General features: G+C 40.5%; 1 protein-coding gene across 2 annotated transcripts in view; it reads left to right on the forward strand.

Moving 5' to 3' along the window:
- Positions 1 to 18,840, forward strand: part of MAP2K6 (mitogen-activated protein kinase kinase 6) — a 120,062-nt gene that overhangs the window by 79,446 nt on the left and 21,776 nt on the right. For both annotated transcript variants that reach the window (XM_088138331.1, XM_088138330.1), the window contains exons 6-10: positions 606 to 722; positions 2,612 to 2,663; positions 4,819 to 4,946; positions 10,930 to 11,007; positions 13,014 to 13,153. In XM_088138331.1, coding sequence (XP_087994457.1) covers positions 606 to 722; positions 2,612 to 2,663; positions 4,819 to 4,946; positions 10,930 to 11,007; positions 13,014 to 13,153 — 515 coding nt within the window. The remainder of the gene's footprint in view (positions 1 to 605; positions 723 to 2,611; positions 2,664 to 4,818; positions 4,947 to 10,929; positions 11,008 to 13,013; positions 13,154 to 18,840) is intronic.

The following is an 18,840-nucleotide window of genomic DNA, read 5'->3' on the forward strand; positions in this document are numbered from 1 at the left end:
AGTCAGTCCATCAAAAAAATTCATATTCTACACAACAGGAAAGGAACCTTTAACACCAGTATTCTAGATTTGGGTTTATTTTGGCAGGAAAGGATAACTGTAAAAACTGATTTCTTGCTTCTCTTTTCTTATACAGTATAGATTGGAATATCTTTACATAATCATGATGGAATTAACATGGGCCAGAATAATCCTTCAGAGAGCTGTGGTGGTTTGCTTAGCAAACATGTTCTCTTCCTTAAGGAAGTTTCATTTTTGGTGTTTTCTGAGTTCCAGAAAGGGTCAGTGTTGAAGTTGCTTCTTAAAATAAATTGTTCAGAAAGTGGCAGACATAACTTGCCACTTAGATGGGAAGTTTAAAGTTGCAGAGATTCAAGCTGTATTTCTCCAAATCCTGTCTTGTCCTGAAATTGCAGCACCCGCAGGTCACCCTAAAGGCTTCAGTGTGTCATAGGAGGCCTTATTATGAATCTAATGCAAATTAATAAGAAAACTCTGGAAGGCAGTGCATATATGCTTTGGTGAATCTATGTTTTGGTGGCAGATACTGGTCAAAGCTCATAGTCACTTATGTGTTCCCCCTTCACCCACTCCCATTTCTGTAGGGAGATGTCTGGATTTGTATGGAATTGATGGACACATCACTGGACAAATTCTACAAGCAGGTCATTGACAGAGGCTTGACGATTCCTGAGGATATCCTAGGAAAAATAGCTGTCTCAGTAAGTGCTGTGCTTTTAAAAAATTGTAATCCTCTTCCAAAAGGGATTTAACATCTTTCCCAGCTTTGCAGATCATTTTTGTTAAGGAACGGAATCTTAGAAGGAGCTAGAGAAAGAAAATGCAAGTAGTCCTCACTTACCAACAGTAATTGGGACTGGAAATTCCTTCGTTAAGTGACATGGTTGTAAGCTGAAAAACCAGATAACCATGTTGCTTAGCAACAGTAGTCCTGGTTGCTGTCATTAAGCAAGGTTCTCACATAACTGCAACTTCTGATTTCCTGCCGACGTCCCCACTGACTTTGCTTGTGGGAAGCTGGTAGGGAAGGTAGCAAACCGTGATCACATGACCATGGGGATGCTGCACTGGCTGTAAGTATGAGGTCCAGTCATAATACCACTCATTCAGTGCCATCGTAAGTTTGAACGGTCACTGAACAAGTGGTCATTAAATGAGGACCACCAGTATGTTGCTTTTTAAGGGATTGCTTCTGTTAATTAGTAAGCTAGATATTGAAGATAAAATTTGGCTCAGGCCTTAGCCTGCCTGCTTCAAGCATGACCCACTTTAGTTCAAATCCAAGACAGAAAATTGTCTGCCAGGTGTTAGATAAGCTGTGCAGGGTTTTCTGCATTAAATACCTCGACGCTCTGAGAATTTTTTAAAAGATTGTCTATAATTTGTTTACTTTGGGGCAGAGTTTCATGAAATTTGAAGGCATCCCTATTTGTTTTGTAAAAGTAAAAAATAAACCCCAAACCTAAAAAAACTACCCCCGCCAAAAAAAAAAAAGGGATTGTGTTTATGTTTTGTTTAGTTGTCTCCAGTTGACGTTCTTATTATACCTTTTCCAAAAGCACCATGGCCAAAAGTGAAAAAGAAAACTCTAGGTTGGAGGCTAGAGCTGTCAGTCACAGAGCTATACTTCCTCCTCTCCTTTCCTCATATCTCTAAGCAGCTTGGAGGGAAATGTAATTATTTGGTTTTACTAGTCTGTCTGTCTGCAGTCTGCAGCCTCTTAAACCCTTGAGGCAGGAGAAAGGTTTTGGGTGCAGCCTGATCTGCTTTGAGTCAGTTCACAATCTGCCTCATTAAAAAAAAAAAAAATCACTTGAGAATGGTCTGCATCAAAAGCAGATACACAGAATTATTATACAGCTGTATTCCTTAAACATTTCCTGAAATACGTTAATGGAAGTAGTGGCAGTATTTGTGATAATGGTGGTAGGGAAGATACTGTTCTCATGAAAGGAAAGAGTGAGCTCAGGACCAAATTAGATACAACAAAAATCTGTTTAACCTTTTGACATTTTTTTGTGTTTATACTGAATGGTAGCTGACAATAGGGGCTGCATATTTTATTGCAACCTTGCTCATGAGAGAGGGGAATTTAACTTTTCACCTATCAGCCATGCTTTGTAACCAACACTCCCCTCATTCCCCAGCTCTTTCTCTTCTGCAGGTGAAAAATAAACACACGGATCCTTACAGTAAAAATATTTGATCCATTGGAAGAGGCTTGGAATTCAGTCAGAAATGTTTCTCCATAAAGATGCAGAAAGGTTGGGTAGATTCTGGCCCTTGGAAAAAGGGCTGATTATATCAGCCTTTAGTTTGACCATGCTGCTAAGGCTGTTTGGAAGAACAATGAGTATCATGAATCATGTTTTATTACCTTGGCTGCATCTGGCTCCATTATATTGCAGGCTCAGCATTCTCCTGCCTGTTAATTACCAAGATGCCCAACCCTAGACTGTCTCTACCTGAGGTTAAGTGTTGAAAGGAGGGTGAACTTGTGGCCTGGACTCTGGAGAAAGGAGTGCAATAATAAATATTTCTGCTTCAGCAGCTACAGCTCATTCTTGTGTGTCTTGGTTGTGTGTTTCAGATTGTAAAAGCATTAGAACACCTACATAGTAAACTCTCTGTAATTCACCGAGGTAAGTATGAGCTATGTGGAATTCTCTCACATAAAGTCTCAGCTCTGAAAGAGGGGACAGGGCACTGCGTTCAGAGATCTGCGTTAAGGTGACTTTAAAACACAGCTGGGCAACCCAGGACACACAGCCATTTGCATCTCCCCCCTTTTTTTCCTTTGCTTTCCAATGCCATCAACATTCAGCTCTGAAATGCCATGGTTTTTGTTTGTTTTAAAGAAGCAAAATCTTTCATTTAGCTGCCTGGAGTTCAAAGCGAACAATAAAGAAAAGCCCTAGCCAAACATTTTGACCCAGCCCCCTTCCCTATGGGAATGTCATTGCGGCCCTCCGGCACTGGGCAGCAGTGCTTTTGCATAATAGTAGCTTCCTGTTTTCCCAGATTTTTTTTTAACCTAAAGCCTTTGGGCAGACAGTGTAATGCCATACTGTTATTTTAAGGTGAATGGTTTGTATTTATCATTTGGAATAAAGGTTCTTTACCTTGCTTGTCTGCAGTGCTTTATCCCAGAAGGACTCACCAGAGGTTCAGGGGCACCTTCCTGAGCAGCAGGGGTTGGGCTCTAGGAGAGCAACTAAAATCAGGCCAAGTTTCTTCTGACTTAGGGGACAAACTGGTCCGTGTGCCTTGAGCAATCAGTAATACAATTAAAATGCTACATGTTGTCCTCTAGATTGTAACTGGGAATCGTGCCTCACTGCATTTCATAGACAAGTATGAAGTCTATCTCTCGCTATCCAAGCTGGAGATAATTTCATTGCCATAGCTTAATGAATGCATAGGTACCAAATCAAGAGCCAGATTTGGTTTCAAAGCTCTGTGAAATGCTCCCTTGCCTTAGTGCTAATCAAGGGTTCTGTTTGTCTGTGAATCTCTGGCTAGGCTTCACAATAATGTGGTGGACTTTTTGCCTATATTGTGCTAAACTATAGGAAATACGCTTAACTGGCACCTGCCATCTTCTCCTTCTGAATGCTGTACTAGATGGTGAATCCAAAATGGGTAGATTAAGCTTTATGATTGTCATGATCTCGAACCAGTGGTTATATACAATGTTAAGCAAACCAGTATTGTAGATTTACTACATAGAGGGAGGAGGCTGCAAGCATGTTCATGATGTTCATACAGGTAGCCCTCACTTACCGACTGCCTTGTTTAGCTCAAAGTTATGATGGTGTAAAAACCAGCGTTGTGACCAATCCTCACATTTACAACCGTCGCAGTGTCCCATGGTCATGTGATTGCCATTCACAACTGGCTTGTGACAAGCAGAGTTAATAGAGAAGGCAGAAGTAAAATCATACATTGCAGTCACATGATGTTTCGCTTAGTGACTGGCACTTTCCTTAATGACCAAAGGGGAAGTGAGGTCGTAAGCCTGTTGCACTCACGTGATTTTCCACTTAGCGACCACAGCACTTAGTGACCGAGTTGCCGGTCCCAATTGTGGTTGCTAAGCGAGGACTACCTGTATTACCATGTACTGTAGCTTAGCATGACATGTGCCATTTGTTAGTGCATATTAGAGGGCCACTGTACTATAGTGTTTAAGAAGTTGGATTATGAGTGAGGAGACCCAGGTTCTAGTCCATCCTCAGCCATTGAAACTCCCTGGCTGAATTTGGCTAGTCTCTCAGCCTAACCTACTTAACAGGGTTGTTGTGGGAAAAAGTATAAGTGAGTGTTATGTATGACACCTTGAGCTCCTGAATGAAGGGCAAGATATCAATCTAATTAATTAATTAATTAAATGTCAGTGTTTAACCATTATTCAGTTTTGCTCCATGGAGGGAAGGAACTTGGAAAGAAATTATGTCTTCTCAGTGCTAATTTCTAGGCTTTTCATCATGGTTAATACATAGCTAGAAGTATTTCCCTTTCTGTTTGACCTCCATTAGTTTTTCCTCAACATAAATTAATAGCAGAATTATTGGTTGGAATAAACGCCACTTAGACTATAGCCTAAGGAAAAATATGGTTTTTTTGTGTTTTCTGGATCCTCTTATTTTGAGCCCGCAAATAAATGGTATGTTGCTTTGGGTGCCCTCTGCTGGTAACAACCAATGTTTGCCTGCTTGTCTTTTTACCATAATCTACAAAAAAGAAAAAAGAAAAGTATTTACAAGAAATGACATTCCGCTGTAATTTATTTTGCAGATGTCAAGCCCTCCAATGTACTGATTAATACACAGGGACAAGTGAAAATGTGTGACTTTGGAATTAGTGGGTACCTCGTTGATTCTGTGGCTAAAACAATGGATGCTGGCTGCAAACCTTATATGGCAGTAAGTGCATTGAATTGTGAAACCTTCAGGGCAAACTGTCACTTCACTTTTTATGCACACAGTGACAGGTCTTTGCTTTGTTTTATTAAATTTTGAAAGATGTATGTTCTTCCTTTCTAACATAGTCAAGGTTGTCTTCCATCTGAATAGCAAGAAAACACCATAGTAACAGCAGAACTATCAGAAAAATTAGAAAGCAGTAGAAGAATAAAGGTGTAAAGATTCGAGTTGGTGAAAACTTGTTCGAATGCCATTGTACTCATCTTGTGAAATGAAGTAACAGTGAAGTAGCTGTTCTGCTCTAGAGTGCCATGATTGAAATGATTGTGTCTCAGATCAGAACCTACCATATTCTGTCAACAGAAGGATCTGAAATAGAGTCTCACAAGATGATTTTAGAGAATCTTGCCTCCTAACACCCATTTCTAGCCAGTGATGTTGACCAAGTTCATAATTACCTGGTTCAGAATACAACTTTCCTCAGCTTGTAATGTTAAGACATGTAACAATCATTACCTCAAGTTCTTTTACAACAAACTTTAAGTGTATACTTTGACAAACATGACACCAACAACCACCTTGGGTCCCATGCCATCTAACCAGTTTTCATACCTGCACTGAAATTGAGACATGGGAAAGGATTACTTGGAACTGTTTATTCCCCACTCTCCAAAATAGGAAGAAGACTGGGGATTATTATTATAGGCGCAGAGTTTGCAAAACATGTTAAACCATTCTGGCTGGCTGATGTGCTGCTTTCCTGCCATACACCCAGCCATATGATTCTTTGTTGGTTTCCGATTCAAGTAAGTGCTAACTGCAGATGGTGATCACTCTAGGTTTAGATGGTACACTTGACCTTACAAACGCTGCTGCAGTAAGAACAAGGAGGCAGCACGCACATTCACTTTAAGCAAGCAGAGTAATTTAATGTATTATTCAAACCAGAATCACAGTTTTGACTATGCACAGACAAGCTGACACATTCCCCGGCCTTTCCTTTTCAGAGTCAGTAAAGCAGCTGGGTTGGCCTTCCCTTTGGAGAAACCTGAACACAGGGAGAGCGAGTACTATGTTCTATCATGTCATCGTGTTCTTTGTGCCTTTACAACCCCAAAGAGCACGTTCATTTAACATTTATTCCCCCAGCCCAACCTTGTCATCAGGTTAGACTGCTCAGATGAGGAGTGTTGGACTGTGTTGCACTACAGTGCAATAGGTGCCTTTGAGCAGTGGTGTGGCACTTTCTCAACCTTCCTGAAGGGGGAATATTTGTGGCTAGGCCTGTGCATTAACTGTTCACATGGGGACTGGTAATTACAGCCTCTACCATGGCAATTAAGGTCAGTCAAAAATTGTTGAAACCTGATACTCTGAAATGAAAATGAGATACAGCATATTTAATTGGAAATAAACGCACTTGAACTTCTTAGTAAACATATTTCAGACAAAGTTGAACAAATATGTCCGAAGGATGTTGATTTTTTGAAGACTTTAGAGACCTAAGAGCAAACTTGGAGAATCTCATATTCCTTGGGAACAAGGAAGTTGTACAATCTATTAGCTTGTCTGAGGAAATAGGGAAGCAATCTGATCTGAGTAAGCTGGAGCTTAGATGAAAGTAATTCAGTACTGTTTTGTAAGCCTTCTTCTAGTTTTTATTTTCTTGATTTTCTTCTATGTTCTTAAATTCCCTCCCATTATCTTAATATTAAATGCATATGCTGATACTTTTACTACTAGAATTATAGTACTGTATAAGCATCTAGTTCATTTCTTGTTGAAATATATATACAGTACTGTACAAAAGTTTTAGGCAGGTGTGAAAAAATGCTGTAAAGTAAGAATGCTTTCAAAAATATATATTGCAATTGTTATGTTTATCAATTTACAAAATGCAAAGTGAGTGAACAGAAGAGAAATCTAAATCAAATCAATATTTGGTGTGACTACCCTTTGGCTTCAAACCAGCATCAATTCTTACACTCGCACACTTTGTACGCTTGCACAAAGTCAGGGATCTTGTAGGATTAGAGTCAGGTGTATGATTAACCAGTTATACCAAGCACGTGCTAATGATCATCAATTTCATATGTAGGTTGAAACACAGTCATTCACTGAAACAGAAACAGCTGTGTAGGAGGCTTAAAACTGGGTGAGGAATAGCCAAACTCTGCTACTAAGGTGAGTTTATGGAAGACAGTTTCATGTCACAGGTTGTACACCATGGCAAGACTGAGCACAGCAACAAGACACAAGGTAGTTCTACTGCATCAGCAAGGTCTCTCTCAGGCAAACATTTCAAAGCAGACTCGGGTTTCAAGATGTGCTGTTCAAGCTCTTTTGAAGAAGCACAAAGAAATGGGCAACGTTGAGGACTGTAGATGCAGTGGTCAGCCAAGGAAACTTAATGTAGCAGATGGAAGACACATCATGCTTACTTCAACATCGGAAGATGTCCAACAGTGCCATCAGCACAGTGCTGGCGAAAAGCAGTGGGACCTAGGTACACCCATCTACTGGAGAAGTCTGGCCAGAAGTGGTCTTCATGGAAGAATTGTGGCCAAAAAGCCATACCTCCGATGTGGAAACAAGGCTAAGAGACTCAACTATGCATGAAAACATAGGAACTGGGGTGCAGAAAAATTGCAGCAGGTGCTCTGGACTGATGAGTCAAAATTTGAAATCTTTGGCTGTAGCAGGAGGCAGTTTGTTTGCCAAAGGGCTGGAGACCGGTACAATAATGAGTGTCTGCAGGCAGCAGTGAAGCATGGTGGAGGTTCCTTGCAAGTTTGGGGCTGCATTTCTGCAAATGGAGTTGGAGATTTGGTCAGGATCAGTGGTGTCCTCAGTGCTGAGAAATGCAGGCAGATACTTATCCTTCATGCCATATCATCAGGGAGGCGTGTGATTGGCCCCAAGTTTATTCTTCAGCAGGACAATGACCCCAAACGTACAGCCAATGTCATTAAGAACTATCTTCAGCATAAAGAAGAACAAGGAGTCCTGGAAGTGATGGTTTGGCCCCCACAGAGCCCTGATCTCAACATCATCGAGTCTGTCTGGGATTACATGAAGAGACAGAAGGATTTGAGGCAGCCTGCATCCACAGGAGATCTGTGGTTAGTTCTCCAAGAGGTTTGGAACAACCTACCTGCTGAGTTCCTTCAAAAACTGTGTGCAAGTGTCCCTAGAAGAATTGGTGCTGTTTTGAAGGCAAAGGGTAGTCACATCAAATTTTGATTTGGGTTTTTCTTCTGTTTGCTCACTTTTCTTCTGTTTGTTCACTTTGCATTTTGTAAATTGATAAACATAAACAATTACAATATATATTTTTGAAAGCATTCTTACTTTACAGCATTTTTTCACACCTGCCTAAAACTTTTGCACAGTACTGTACTACCTTACATTTGCCTATAGATTCCTGTGCCTTTGATGGAACTCTTTCAGCTTGCATACACTGAGTCAATTGTGAACTGAGCAGACATGAATTTGTCTGTTACTGTCTCAGCTTCCTTCTATAGGTCATGCATGGATGGTCATGCCATCTTAATACTATAATAAACATACCAAAATTACATGCAAATCTACAAGGATCTTCTCCATAACAATTGAGCAAAATGCATAAACCTGTCAGGGAGGATGCTCTGCTGAGAAATTTACCAGGCCTCCAGGGCTTTGGAATATTAAGGCTGGTGTTTTGGCTGCCATCTGTGATTTCTTCCCTTTTGAAGAGTCTTTGCAAGCTGCTGCTTCTTCATACCAGCAAGATGTGAATATTGGCTTTGAAAGGCCTGCATGCTATTCCATTGAGGAAGGAAACAGCATTTTTGGTTGCCTTTTCTTGGAATACTCTCAAACTGGAGAACATATATGATGGGAGTTGTGCTACATGTTTTGTCAAGGTTGGCACTATCCTCAAACCAAAAGCAAGGTTCTCACAGAGCCTGATTAATGAGATTTATTGAACTGAAACTAATTGGGGTACAAGAATTTCAAGAACTGATTACTCATACAGAATTTCTTTATCTCCTGAACTTTCTTAGAGTGGAGACTTACTTCACTTTTTGTTAATGACCTTCCCATAAAGTGCTGAAGAGGCAGATATCTTTGCAGGTGACAGAAGACCTTCTATTTGTCTTTACCAAACAGTCTCCTGAATCTTTATCGGCCTGTGAATAGACCTTTACATAACACTTTACCCAGCCAACCACTACACCAGCCATTGTTTTGTACCAGTCGTTCTGGCAGCACATTGTCACATTAACTGGCCAAAAACCATGAGTTGAGGGAATGCAGAATCTTACCCACTTCTTCCAGGAAATGCCTGGTATCTAATGTGCCCTTCCATCAAGAACTATCTGATAAGGCTTTATTACATTGGCCAGTCAGACATCAGTGGGCACGGCTTGAGTCCTTTAGACCAATCAGTGCTAAGGAGGCATGTTCTGTGGTTGCCAGGACTCCATCAATGAGTTCTATCATGGGAACCTTATTCTGCCACTCTTTGGACTGCACTTTCTCATTGGCCCATTGCCAACATGGGCCAATCACCACTTCCCAAGTACAGGAACAGATGACACCTTCCTCCCACTCCCAGCCAATTACAAATGCACCTTCCAACTGCAATACAAAACTGCTGGCTTTTCTTTTTTTTTAACTTCAGCTAACTTAGGCCATACAGAGAAGATGGTCTCCATGCTTTGTTCCATTTCAGAAGCAGCCCCATGGCTACAGTGGCTGGCATGCCCACTACCTTCTAGCATCTGATCGTTGCCTTAGGCAGCCATTGTGTTCTGGGCTGCTGAACTGCTGTCTTCTTTGTTGGTTGGCAGGTGCTGGTGGTTTGTTTTTTCTTTAGCCATTTTGCAGTTGACTCAACAGTGGCCTGTAACTCAATGAGTTATCCTGAACCCCAGAAGCTCATGCTCCATTCAACCTTACATCTCCCAGTGGGCAACCTTTCAGTTTCTGCCTAGGCTGGGTGAAGCATGCTCCCCTTGCTTTCCCAACCCCAGCTCACAGCACTGCAGAGCTTCCCTTCACTTTATTTTTTAAAACAGCTCTAAGTTGCATAGGTACATTGTTATTTTGTTTCTGTGAAGCTGAACTATTCTTCCTTGCTGCAAGGTTTCTGTGGATCTCCAGAGGAACATAGGAATGAAGGAACAGCCTTCTCCCTATTGCTTTGATTATTGTAGCATGAGAGCTATGATGGTACCATAAGGGGAAAAAAGAAAAAAATTATGTCTTTGCTAATGTCAAAGATAATACGGAAGAGGTGAAGGTGTCCATGTGTGCAGACATCTGGGGGAGCAAAGGCAAGGCCCAGGGACCAGTGAGGAGGGAACAGCCTCGAAAAGGAAAAGACAGGCACTGATGCCAGCCAGGTATGCCTTTCTTGCATTGATGAGATGGGCAAGAAACAAAGAATGACCAATCAGTTCTGGTAGTGGCCACAGCCCAGGCTGAGCACCAGCCCATCCATGATGTCAACTCACTGCAGTCCAGACTGGAATTTCTGTAGTTGGTTTAAGAAACAGACAGAACAATATGGGAGAGAAGCAGCTTAGGCTGCAGTGCAAAATTGCACTTTATCTTCAACTTCCTTTTGAAAACTGATTAGGCAGGGCTTTAGAAGTGCCCTATTTTTGACTGGATTATGGTATTGCTACAACTCTGTTGATTAGAAAGGGATACAAACTGCTGTTTATAACTAACCTGACTGTTGTAAAACTAACCTTCCCCGGTCCTGTTGCTGACTAGATTATAGTACAACTTGGTTACCTTGCCTTTGACTCTAAGCATATTGTATAGACCCAGGCCTAGTTTAACTTGATCTAATAACAGTTTGGGCCGTGTGTATATTAGTTTTCTCATATGCATACCTGAGGTAGAGCATTCTTCCATCCCCCAAGTGAAAACCTAAAGCTGACTATATGTCAATTTGATTTTTTCTCTTTTTTTCTACTCCCCATTCAAGCCTGAAAGGATCAACCCAGAACTAAATCAAAAGGGATACAGCGTAAAATCTGATATTTGGAGTCTGGGGATTACAATGGTAAGAATATGTTACTGAGGAATGATACAGGTATTAGTTTTACTATTTATTAATTCTGTTCCACCTGACTTTTGCAACTCAAAATTTTTGGTAATCTGGAATGGGTTTAACTGTATTTAAAATAATGAAGCCTATAGCCTTTCTAGTTTAAAATGTGTGGGTTCACAAAGAGGGAAGTTGCATTGAAGATTCTTGAGTGAATTGGTTGTGTTCTGCTGGCAAGTCACTGTAAAGGAATTTAGAGCTGACCTTGAGAAAGGTACCAGAGAGCCTTTAAGGGGGGAAGGACAGTGAGCTTTTAAGAGATTACACAGTCCTGGGAAAGAGGAAAGGGTGAGTGAGAAACTCAAAATAACCCTGCCTTGATTTTTTTTTTTGAGAATAAGATGGGACAGAGAGAAACGTGACGAAGTTTTCAAGACTGATGTCAGCTCTTTGAGAAGAAACAGACACAATAGGGGATGCTACTTTATTGTTGTATGGTACTATAGATTCTTGAAAACCTGTTTCTTTCGGTCCCGTTTTATACCAAACAAAATCAAGGTGGGGTTATTTTGAGTTTCCTTCTCATACTTCCTTCTATTCCTGGACTGAATAATCTCTTGTCCAAGCTCCTTCCTAATGGCTCACTCCTTCATTTCTCCTTTAACGTGCTTTCCCCAAGGTCAGCTCTAAATTCCTTTATGGTCACACGTCAATCCCCAGTTTTTAACACACTTCCAAAGAAGGTCAGTGGAGGTAAGCAAGCAGCCTTTTAGGAAGATTTGGCTGGCTTTATTAATCTGCTGATTAAAGAGTGCCTGGTTAGCTTCTGAGATTTCCCTTCTTCCCAGAACAGTTTGAATTCAACTGCCTATATAAAGGCGATGCTTGGCTTGTTTTTATTTTGCTTTGCTTTGGGTTTTTTTTTTTTTTTTAAGTCTTGGGCAGGTTGAACCCTAAAACACTGCTGCCTGATTTGTGCATTTTAATTGATTTCAAGAGGTCTTTCCTCTTTCTCTCTCCTGCTCTCTTTTTGCAAAAGGATTTGATTTTCTCTGCAAAAGTCAGGTTTTCTTTTGCATCACAGTCATGAAATAGGGGTGAAGGAGTAAGCAGTGGCATAATTTTCAGTGAAGCCTAGTCAGGAAAAAGCAAACCCTTTCAGAGTCAGAATTTACAGAGGACTACTTTAGCCATAACAGTGGCAGCCTAATTTATAAACTAGTCACAAGTTGGTTCATTTGGTTGGCAAAGGGTTTATCAATTTAAATTTGGAGTAGGCTTTTTATACCTTCTTCAGAAATGGAAAAACCTCAGCAGGTCCAGCTGTTGTCCTCAGCCATAGCCCTGCACTGGTTGTGACGAACGTTGAAAAACTAGGTAGCAACGTACGTGTGTTGTGTGTCTGCAAACAGAAAGAAATCCCCTATAGCAACCATCTGTCACAAAGCTTGTTCCGCTGGCATCATGCCTGCAGGAGGGAAATATGCATTCAGGATGAATGTTAAGGTTTCTGCTGGCAAGTCAGAATAATTCTCTTGGGAATTATTAGTCCCCTTTTGATGCAACAGCCCTTGTAGGCCAGGCAAGGGGAGAAAAGTACGCTCTCCCCTGGCACCCTGCGTCTTCCTGAGAAGCTGTGGGTACGTGGCACAAACCAGAAGAACTAGCCTCACATGTTTCAAAGCTGCAGCTTTGAAATATTCCCAGAGACATGCTGTCTCCAGAGACTTGCACAGGCTGTGCCTCAGAGGCACCAAATCGGCCCAGTGTTTCCAAGGAAAAATGGAAGAGGGAGGGGGAGAAGCACAGCCTCCTGCAGAAGAGGATCATAAAAATGAAATCGGTTGTACTTTTGGTTACTGGCCTGCAGGTGGCAGCATACAACAACATTGGATTGAGTTTCTGAGTTTTTCTGGTAGCATTTTCGGTATTTTTCTTTGGGGTAGCAATCAGAGGGGGGGAGGGAAGAATCACCGGAAGTTGTCTTGATGTCTGTCTGTCTGTCTTCCTTTTGTACCTAGATTGAATTAGCAATCCTGCGGTTTCCATATGACTCCTGGGGGACGCCGTTCCAGCAGCTCAAACAGGTAGTGGAAGAACCGTCACCACAGCTCCCTGCAGACAAGTTCTCAGCTGAATTTGTTGATTTTACCTCACAGTGGTAAGAACATTCTCCTTGAATTGTGGAGAAGTCAGCTATTGCTGCATTAACCTTTGAATTTGCTCCCATATTACAGACCAGAGACAAGTGCAGTTTAAAATCAGGCAGTCGCTTCCAAAATGCACTGGAATCCCAAGTGGAAAGATGCCTAGGCTGTATCTAAAATGAGTTATTCCTCATGAAAGGGAAATTGGCAAGGAAAAAACACCCAGTTGCTTATGAATTGCTCTCTACCTACTACCCGGTCAGCTTCTCAATACAAATATTGGAATAGGGCTCCAATAGCTGTTCAGGAGGGTAGTAAATGCATAATTTGAATCTCAGCTACATGCATTCTTGTTTTTCAGTCCTGCAACGCTTATCTTTTAAAAAATGAAGTGTGAATTAAAATGTTTCCAGGCATAACAGTAATGGTCTCTGCTTCTGAAACTAACATTTATTGAATATAACTAGTCCTAATAACCAAGCTGAAGTTTCTTTTGGGTCCCCTTCCTTTTTCTCTGTCCTTTACCATGTCTTGAGTTGTAAATTATAATGTTCTTAGGGCTGGGATCAGATTTCTTAACATGTTTTTTGTAAAGCACTGGCTTTACATTATGTGATGGGTTGAACATTATTTTTGAATAAGAACAATTAGGCACCCACATATCTGTCTCGGGTCCTCATGCTTTTCTCTTTTAAAAACAAAGCAGAAAGGTGGGTGGGCTAATAGTTTTTGCAGTTCTGCTCAGATCTCCAGAAGTACCGGAGTCTAACTCACAATACTGCACACCTGGCCATCCCACTAGGCTGAATTTCTCCCAGGACCAGGGCTATGAAGGAGAAGGGAAGGGCTTTGCTTTCTTCCAGATGCCCAGCGGCAGCTGTATCATCATAGAATCCTTGTTATACCTTATAGCAGCTCTTTCCACAAACATGTCTTACTCTTTTTATTCTTTCCAACCCAGGGTTGGAAATCAATTATGCTAAGGGCTCTCTCTGTCCATCAGCAGGATAACTCTCTGAAAACAGAACAGAGTGCGACCCAAATTGCAAGGGGAAGCCAACAAAAGAAAGATTTTATTTGAAAATGGCTGGACTTGCCAGGGGGCTGTGAAGAAAAAAATCTCAATACAGTTGTGCAGCATTTTGGAATCCTGCTGACTCCTTATTTCTATCCCTGCTTTCAAGGTGACACAGTATAGTATTTGCAGCCTGTCCTTTGCTCAGACCCAATCCAAGGAAAGAGCAAAAACTCAGGAACAACACATATACACCTGCCCTCAAAGACACATACAAAGAAACAGCAAATTACTTCATTACACTGAAGAAAATACAGACACCTCCCATGGCTGCTGTTAGTAAAGATGTTGGAAAGAGTTCCATGCTCTCCATCTCTCCTTCCCTTACTATTTTTATTAAACTATATGTTCATCTGAAGTATACCTAGCAGGTACTTCTAATGAGCTTATCATTTGCTATGTTGACACTTGCTCTGATATAATTTTTAAAACTGGAAACCACAGTCTATAAAACAAAGCTTGCATGGGGCAGAAATTCATATTTCATAAAAAAATATTAAAGTATTGAATACTGAGTGTTCGTTCTGAATTACTTCTAATCCTGTAATAAACATTGCCAAAGAAAATAAGCAAAGGAAAAAACATAAATGCTGTGGGATGTAAAATCTCAAACTTCTCAGTGTTTCAAAACTGTTTTTAGCATAGCAGGTTCCAGTATCCTTAAGCTTGAGTATCATACAAAATCTTCTATTAATTACCTTGTTTGCCAAGGATAAAGTTGTCCCCAGCAAGAATCAGTAGTTAAGAGAGAGTTCAGGGTGGATCAGCCTGGAATTAAAGGGAAAGATGTAACTAGGCGAAACACATTAATGCCAATCTCTGTGACCCATGTTCAGTGCTTATACCTAGTGACTGCTGAGTTTTAAGCTCAATGGACCAGAATTTAGGAAAAAGGAAATACTACAAGGCAAGAAACCAACTTAATTGGAGATAGTTGGAGGTGAGGAACACAAAAAACAGAGAACGGTCTACAAAAGTTAAGATGGAGTGATGGCGAGGTTAAAACAACAGGAAAAAGAACAGCAAAGGGAAGTAGAAGACACAGATGGATAGAAGGAAATAGAAGTTGGTTTCTTATGCCAAAACTAGTTACATTTTCTAATTTCCCATTGAGAGGGCAAAGCATTGGCAAAAGAGAAAGTAAGATCAAATCTGTTGTGGTAAAATGATGAGCTGGCCTATCTAACTTGGGCTTCTTCTGAAATTAATCTCTGATTAACACATTCCTCCCTAGAGTTTTATACCGATTTGTTAATACTGTTATGTCTGTGCTTATTTTCTGTGTAGAGCTGTTGGATTTGTTGTAATTTTTTTCTGCAGAGACTTTTATTCTCATAAAACTCTTTTGTATTTTTTAAATATATGTCCTCTGAGCCTGGACAATGTGCTGTGCCTAGAATGACAGTACTTGGTGAAATCTCTAAATAATGAGGTGGCCACAATAAGATTGGAATGATGGTGGGTCTTAATGATGTTATCCTATTGATCTTGGAAGGTGATAGATAAAAATGCTTTGCTTACAAATCAGATTACATATTGTACCCAGTCTTTGCAAGATTCGGTGAGTTCTGGTTGCTTAAGGAATTTGTGTGTAAATAAATACAAATAATTCTAAAAAAAGAAAGGTAAGGAAGAAAATTATTCCAGTCTGGGTGTTTTTTGTTTTTTCTGTTTTTTGGAAGTGGGTTTTTTTAGTGGACATTCATCCATGGCTATTAAAGAATTACCCTGAAGCTTTCTATACAAGTAATCCCATTGTTTTGAAAACAGGCAGAAGCCCTCAAAGGAAATGGGCAAGATACGTATGTAAGATTGTCCTTTACGCAAACTGGCTGTAGTTACACTGCCTTCTTCCTGAGCTAAAACATGTGTGTCTCAGTGAACTTTTCCTAAAGGACTGTTTACAGTGGCTTTCAGGAAATGTGACATTGACCTCCCAGAAGATTATGGAGGAACTAAGATGGTCTGTCAGAATTCTAAGCCATTTTTTGGGTGGGCAAGATACCTTTGGAGATATAATTGTGGTGGGAGATGGGACCAAGGAATTCAAAATCATTGTGGAGAAAGCAGTGTAGTTCTTTCATTTCTGAAGTTTGCCCAGAAGAGTGACATTAAATGGAATTATGCTTTTTTCTTTTGTCAAACAGTACTTGGCAATATTCCTAGTGTTGCTTTGGAGGCATTTGTATCTATTTGGGAGCACTCATCTGGAACTGCAGTGCTGCTCTCTCCCTGAGAATGGAAAAATAAAAGCTTGATGGGTAGTTTTTTTATAATATATCTCAAGTCAGTTCAAAGTAGTTAGTAATATGGATGGTGGTTGCCCAAATTTCTGTCTCCCACTATGAAAAGCAATAATGTATCCAACTTCGTTTTGCTGTATTTCTTTTTTCTTTGTTTATCTTTGTTTAGACCAGTTGTTTCCAGCCTGTATTCTGGGGCCTATTGAAAGTCTGTGAGATTGCTGCAGAACTGTGGTATGAGCACCAAGATAAAACATCTAGGGAGATCACTAGATCTCACAAAATGTTGCCGTTATCATTTGAAATCTCATGAGATTTGAGACAGGAACATCAAAGTCTTGTGAGATTACAAAATTACAGCCTTTTAATAATAAAAAAGGCTCCCACAGACGCTATCAGGGAGGTGGCATTTCCCCTGAAGCCCACTAACAATGTGTTGCCAACCACTGGCTTATCTTGTGGTCTTACAAAGCTCTCTGTGATGCTGTAGCAGTGCAGATTAAAAAGAAGGATTGGGGTCCATTTATTAAGTTCACCTTCTCCGACCTAGCACTCTCCAAATGTTTTAAACCTGTAACTCCCAAAATTCCCATCCAGCACAGTAGCTGGGAATTCTGAGAGTTGGAGTCCCGATATATCTGAAAGGTGCCAGGTTATAGATAACTGATTTAGGTATATTCAGCCCTTTTTCTACCCTAAATAACTTCTCAAATAAAGATACCAGCAAAGCTCATCTGGCTTGAACTAGAATGAGTGTTGGGATTAGGGTTAAGGTTAGGGTTCCTAAAAAGAGATTAAAATCAATAATGTTTGTATTATCCAGTGCCAAACACTGAATGAGGTTGGGGCAGCATCAGCCATGGTTTGATAACAGGAGAAAGATCCAATTTTCTCTCCCCTTCCAAAGGGTCTGGTGGCACATAAGGATGAAAGCCAGGTTGAATCTTGGCACGTTTGACAGTAATAGGTTACAGGAGCCATTGGAACAATACTTTGTGGTAATTAGCAGTACAATTAAAAAGGCAAGTACTGTTGCCTAGTTATTTATATGTTCTTCAACATCTGATATAGGGAGATTTACCAAGAAAAGCTTATTGAGTAAATGATGTAAAAGTAAGAGCAAAAGTAAGACAAGAATCATTTCCATAAGCCTTTGTGTCCAGCGGACTTCCTCTATATTATCCCTCCCATCATCCCTGATTATTGGCTATGCTTGTGGAAACTGATATGAGTTTTAGGACAAAATATCTGAGGGGTTCAGATTGGGAAATGGTGATTGAAGATAGTGAGGTGCCAATAGAAAGAATTCTCCTGAAGGTTTTAAAATTCACTTTGAATCAGACTTGTATGCAACAGCAGCTTGCATAGTTTAGGCATGATACACAGTTTCTTCAACTTCACCATCACCAGGAGGAAGAGGTGAACATTGTGCATTGTGCAAATCCATTTCTGATTCTTCCCCTCTTGAATTTGGTTCTGTAATCTGAGTAGAAAAAGAACTAAAGCATAGAAATTTGAAGCTAAATCCTTGTTAAAGAGGAGATGTTGCCACTATTATTGAAAGTCAACAGTACAGGGCATTTGTGAAACCTCCATTCTATTTAACATTCATTAGGCAGGTCCCTTCTTGTCATCTGGAGGGACCTAGGAGGCACACCTTCTCCATAACTGCCCCTGCCCTGTTGGACACCCGCCCCTCTGAGATCTGGCAGACTGCCATTCCTTTAGCCTTCCATAAAGCAGTGAAGAGCTGGCTTTCCCCCCAAGCACTGGGCTAGGGTGAGACTGGACCCCAGCAAATGTATGGGGGAGTGTTGTCTTTGGGGTGCCATGGGATATAGTTTTCATATTAGTATTCTTATTTTCTTTTAGAGTTTTATTGTTGCTGTGAGCCACTCAAGGTTATTTTATGTAAGATAGGTGACGATGTACATCTTTTAAATAAGTGAAATAAAGTAATTTTTTGCCCACATACATTATATATTCCCCAGATTGCCTGCATTGTTAGTGGGCTTCTACATTTCCTCTTGCCTCTTGATTGCCACTTCTCTTCTCCTACAAACTCTGTGTGCAAAATTTTCTATAAACAATTCGTAAACATGGATCTAATGTAGAGAAGACAAATTGGGAGGAATTATGGAAACTGGGTGGATTCACCTCAGCTTCAATGCAAGAATTGCAGTGGAAGATTATACATCGCTGGCACTTGACTCCAGTCAGATTGCCACAAAGATATCAAAATTATCCTTCCAAATCTTGGAAAGGTTGTCAAAAAAAGGGGTCATTCTTTCATTTGTGGTGGTCATGCAGTAGAGCTATACCCTTTTGGTATAAATTTTTTTGGGACATGAGTACCATTACTAAACAAATAATTGAATGCTCC

Source organism: Python bivittatus, unplaced genomic scaffold, assembly GCF_059951505.1.
Source record: "Python bivittatus isolate LINGU-HERP-01145 unplaced genomic scaffold, Pbiv_v1 ctg000220_np1212, whole genome shotgun sequence".
Taxonomy (NCBI): Eukaryota; Metazoa; Chordata; class Lepidosauria; order Squamata; family Pythonidae; genus Python; species Python bivittatus.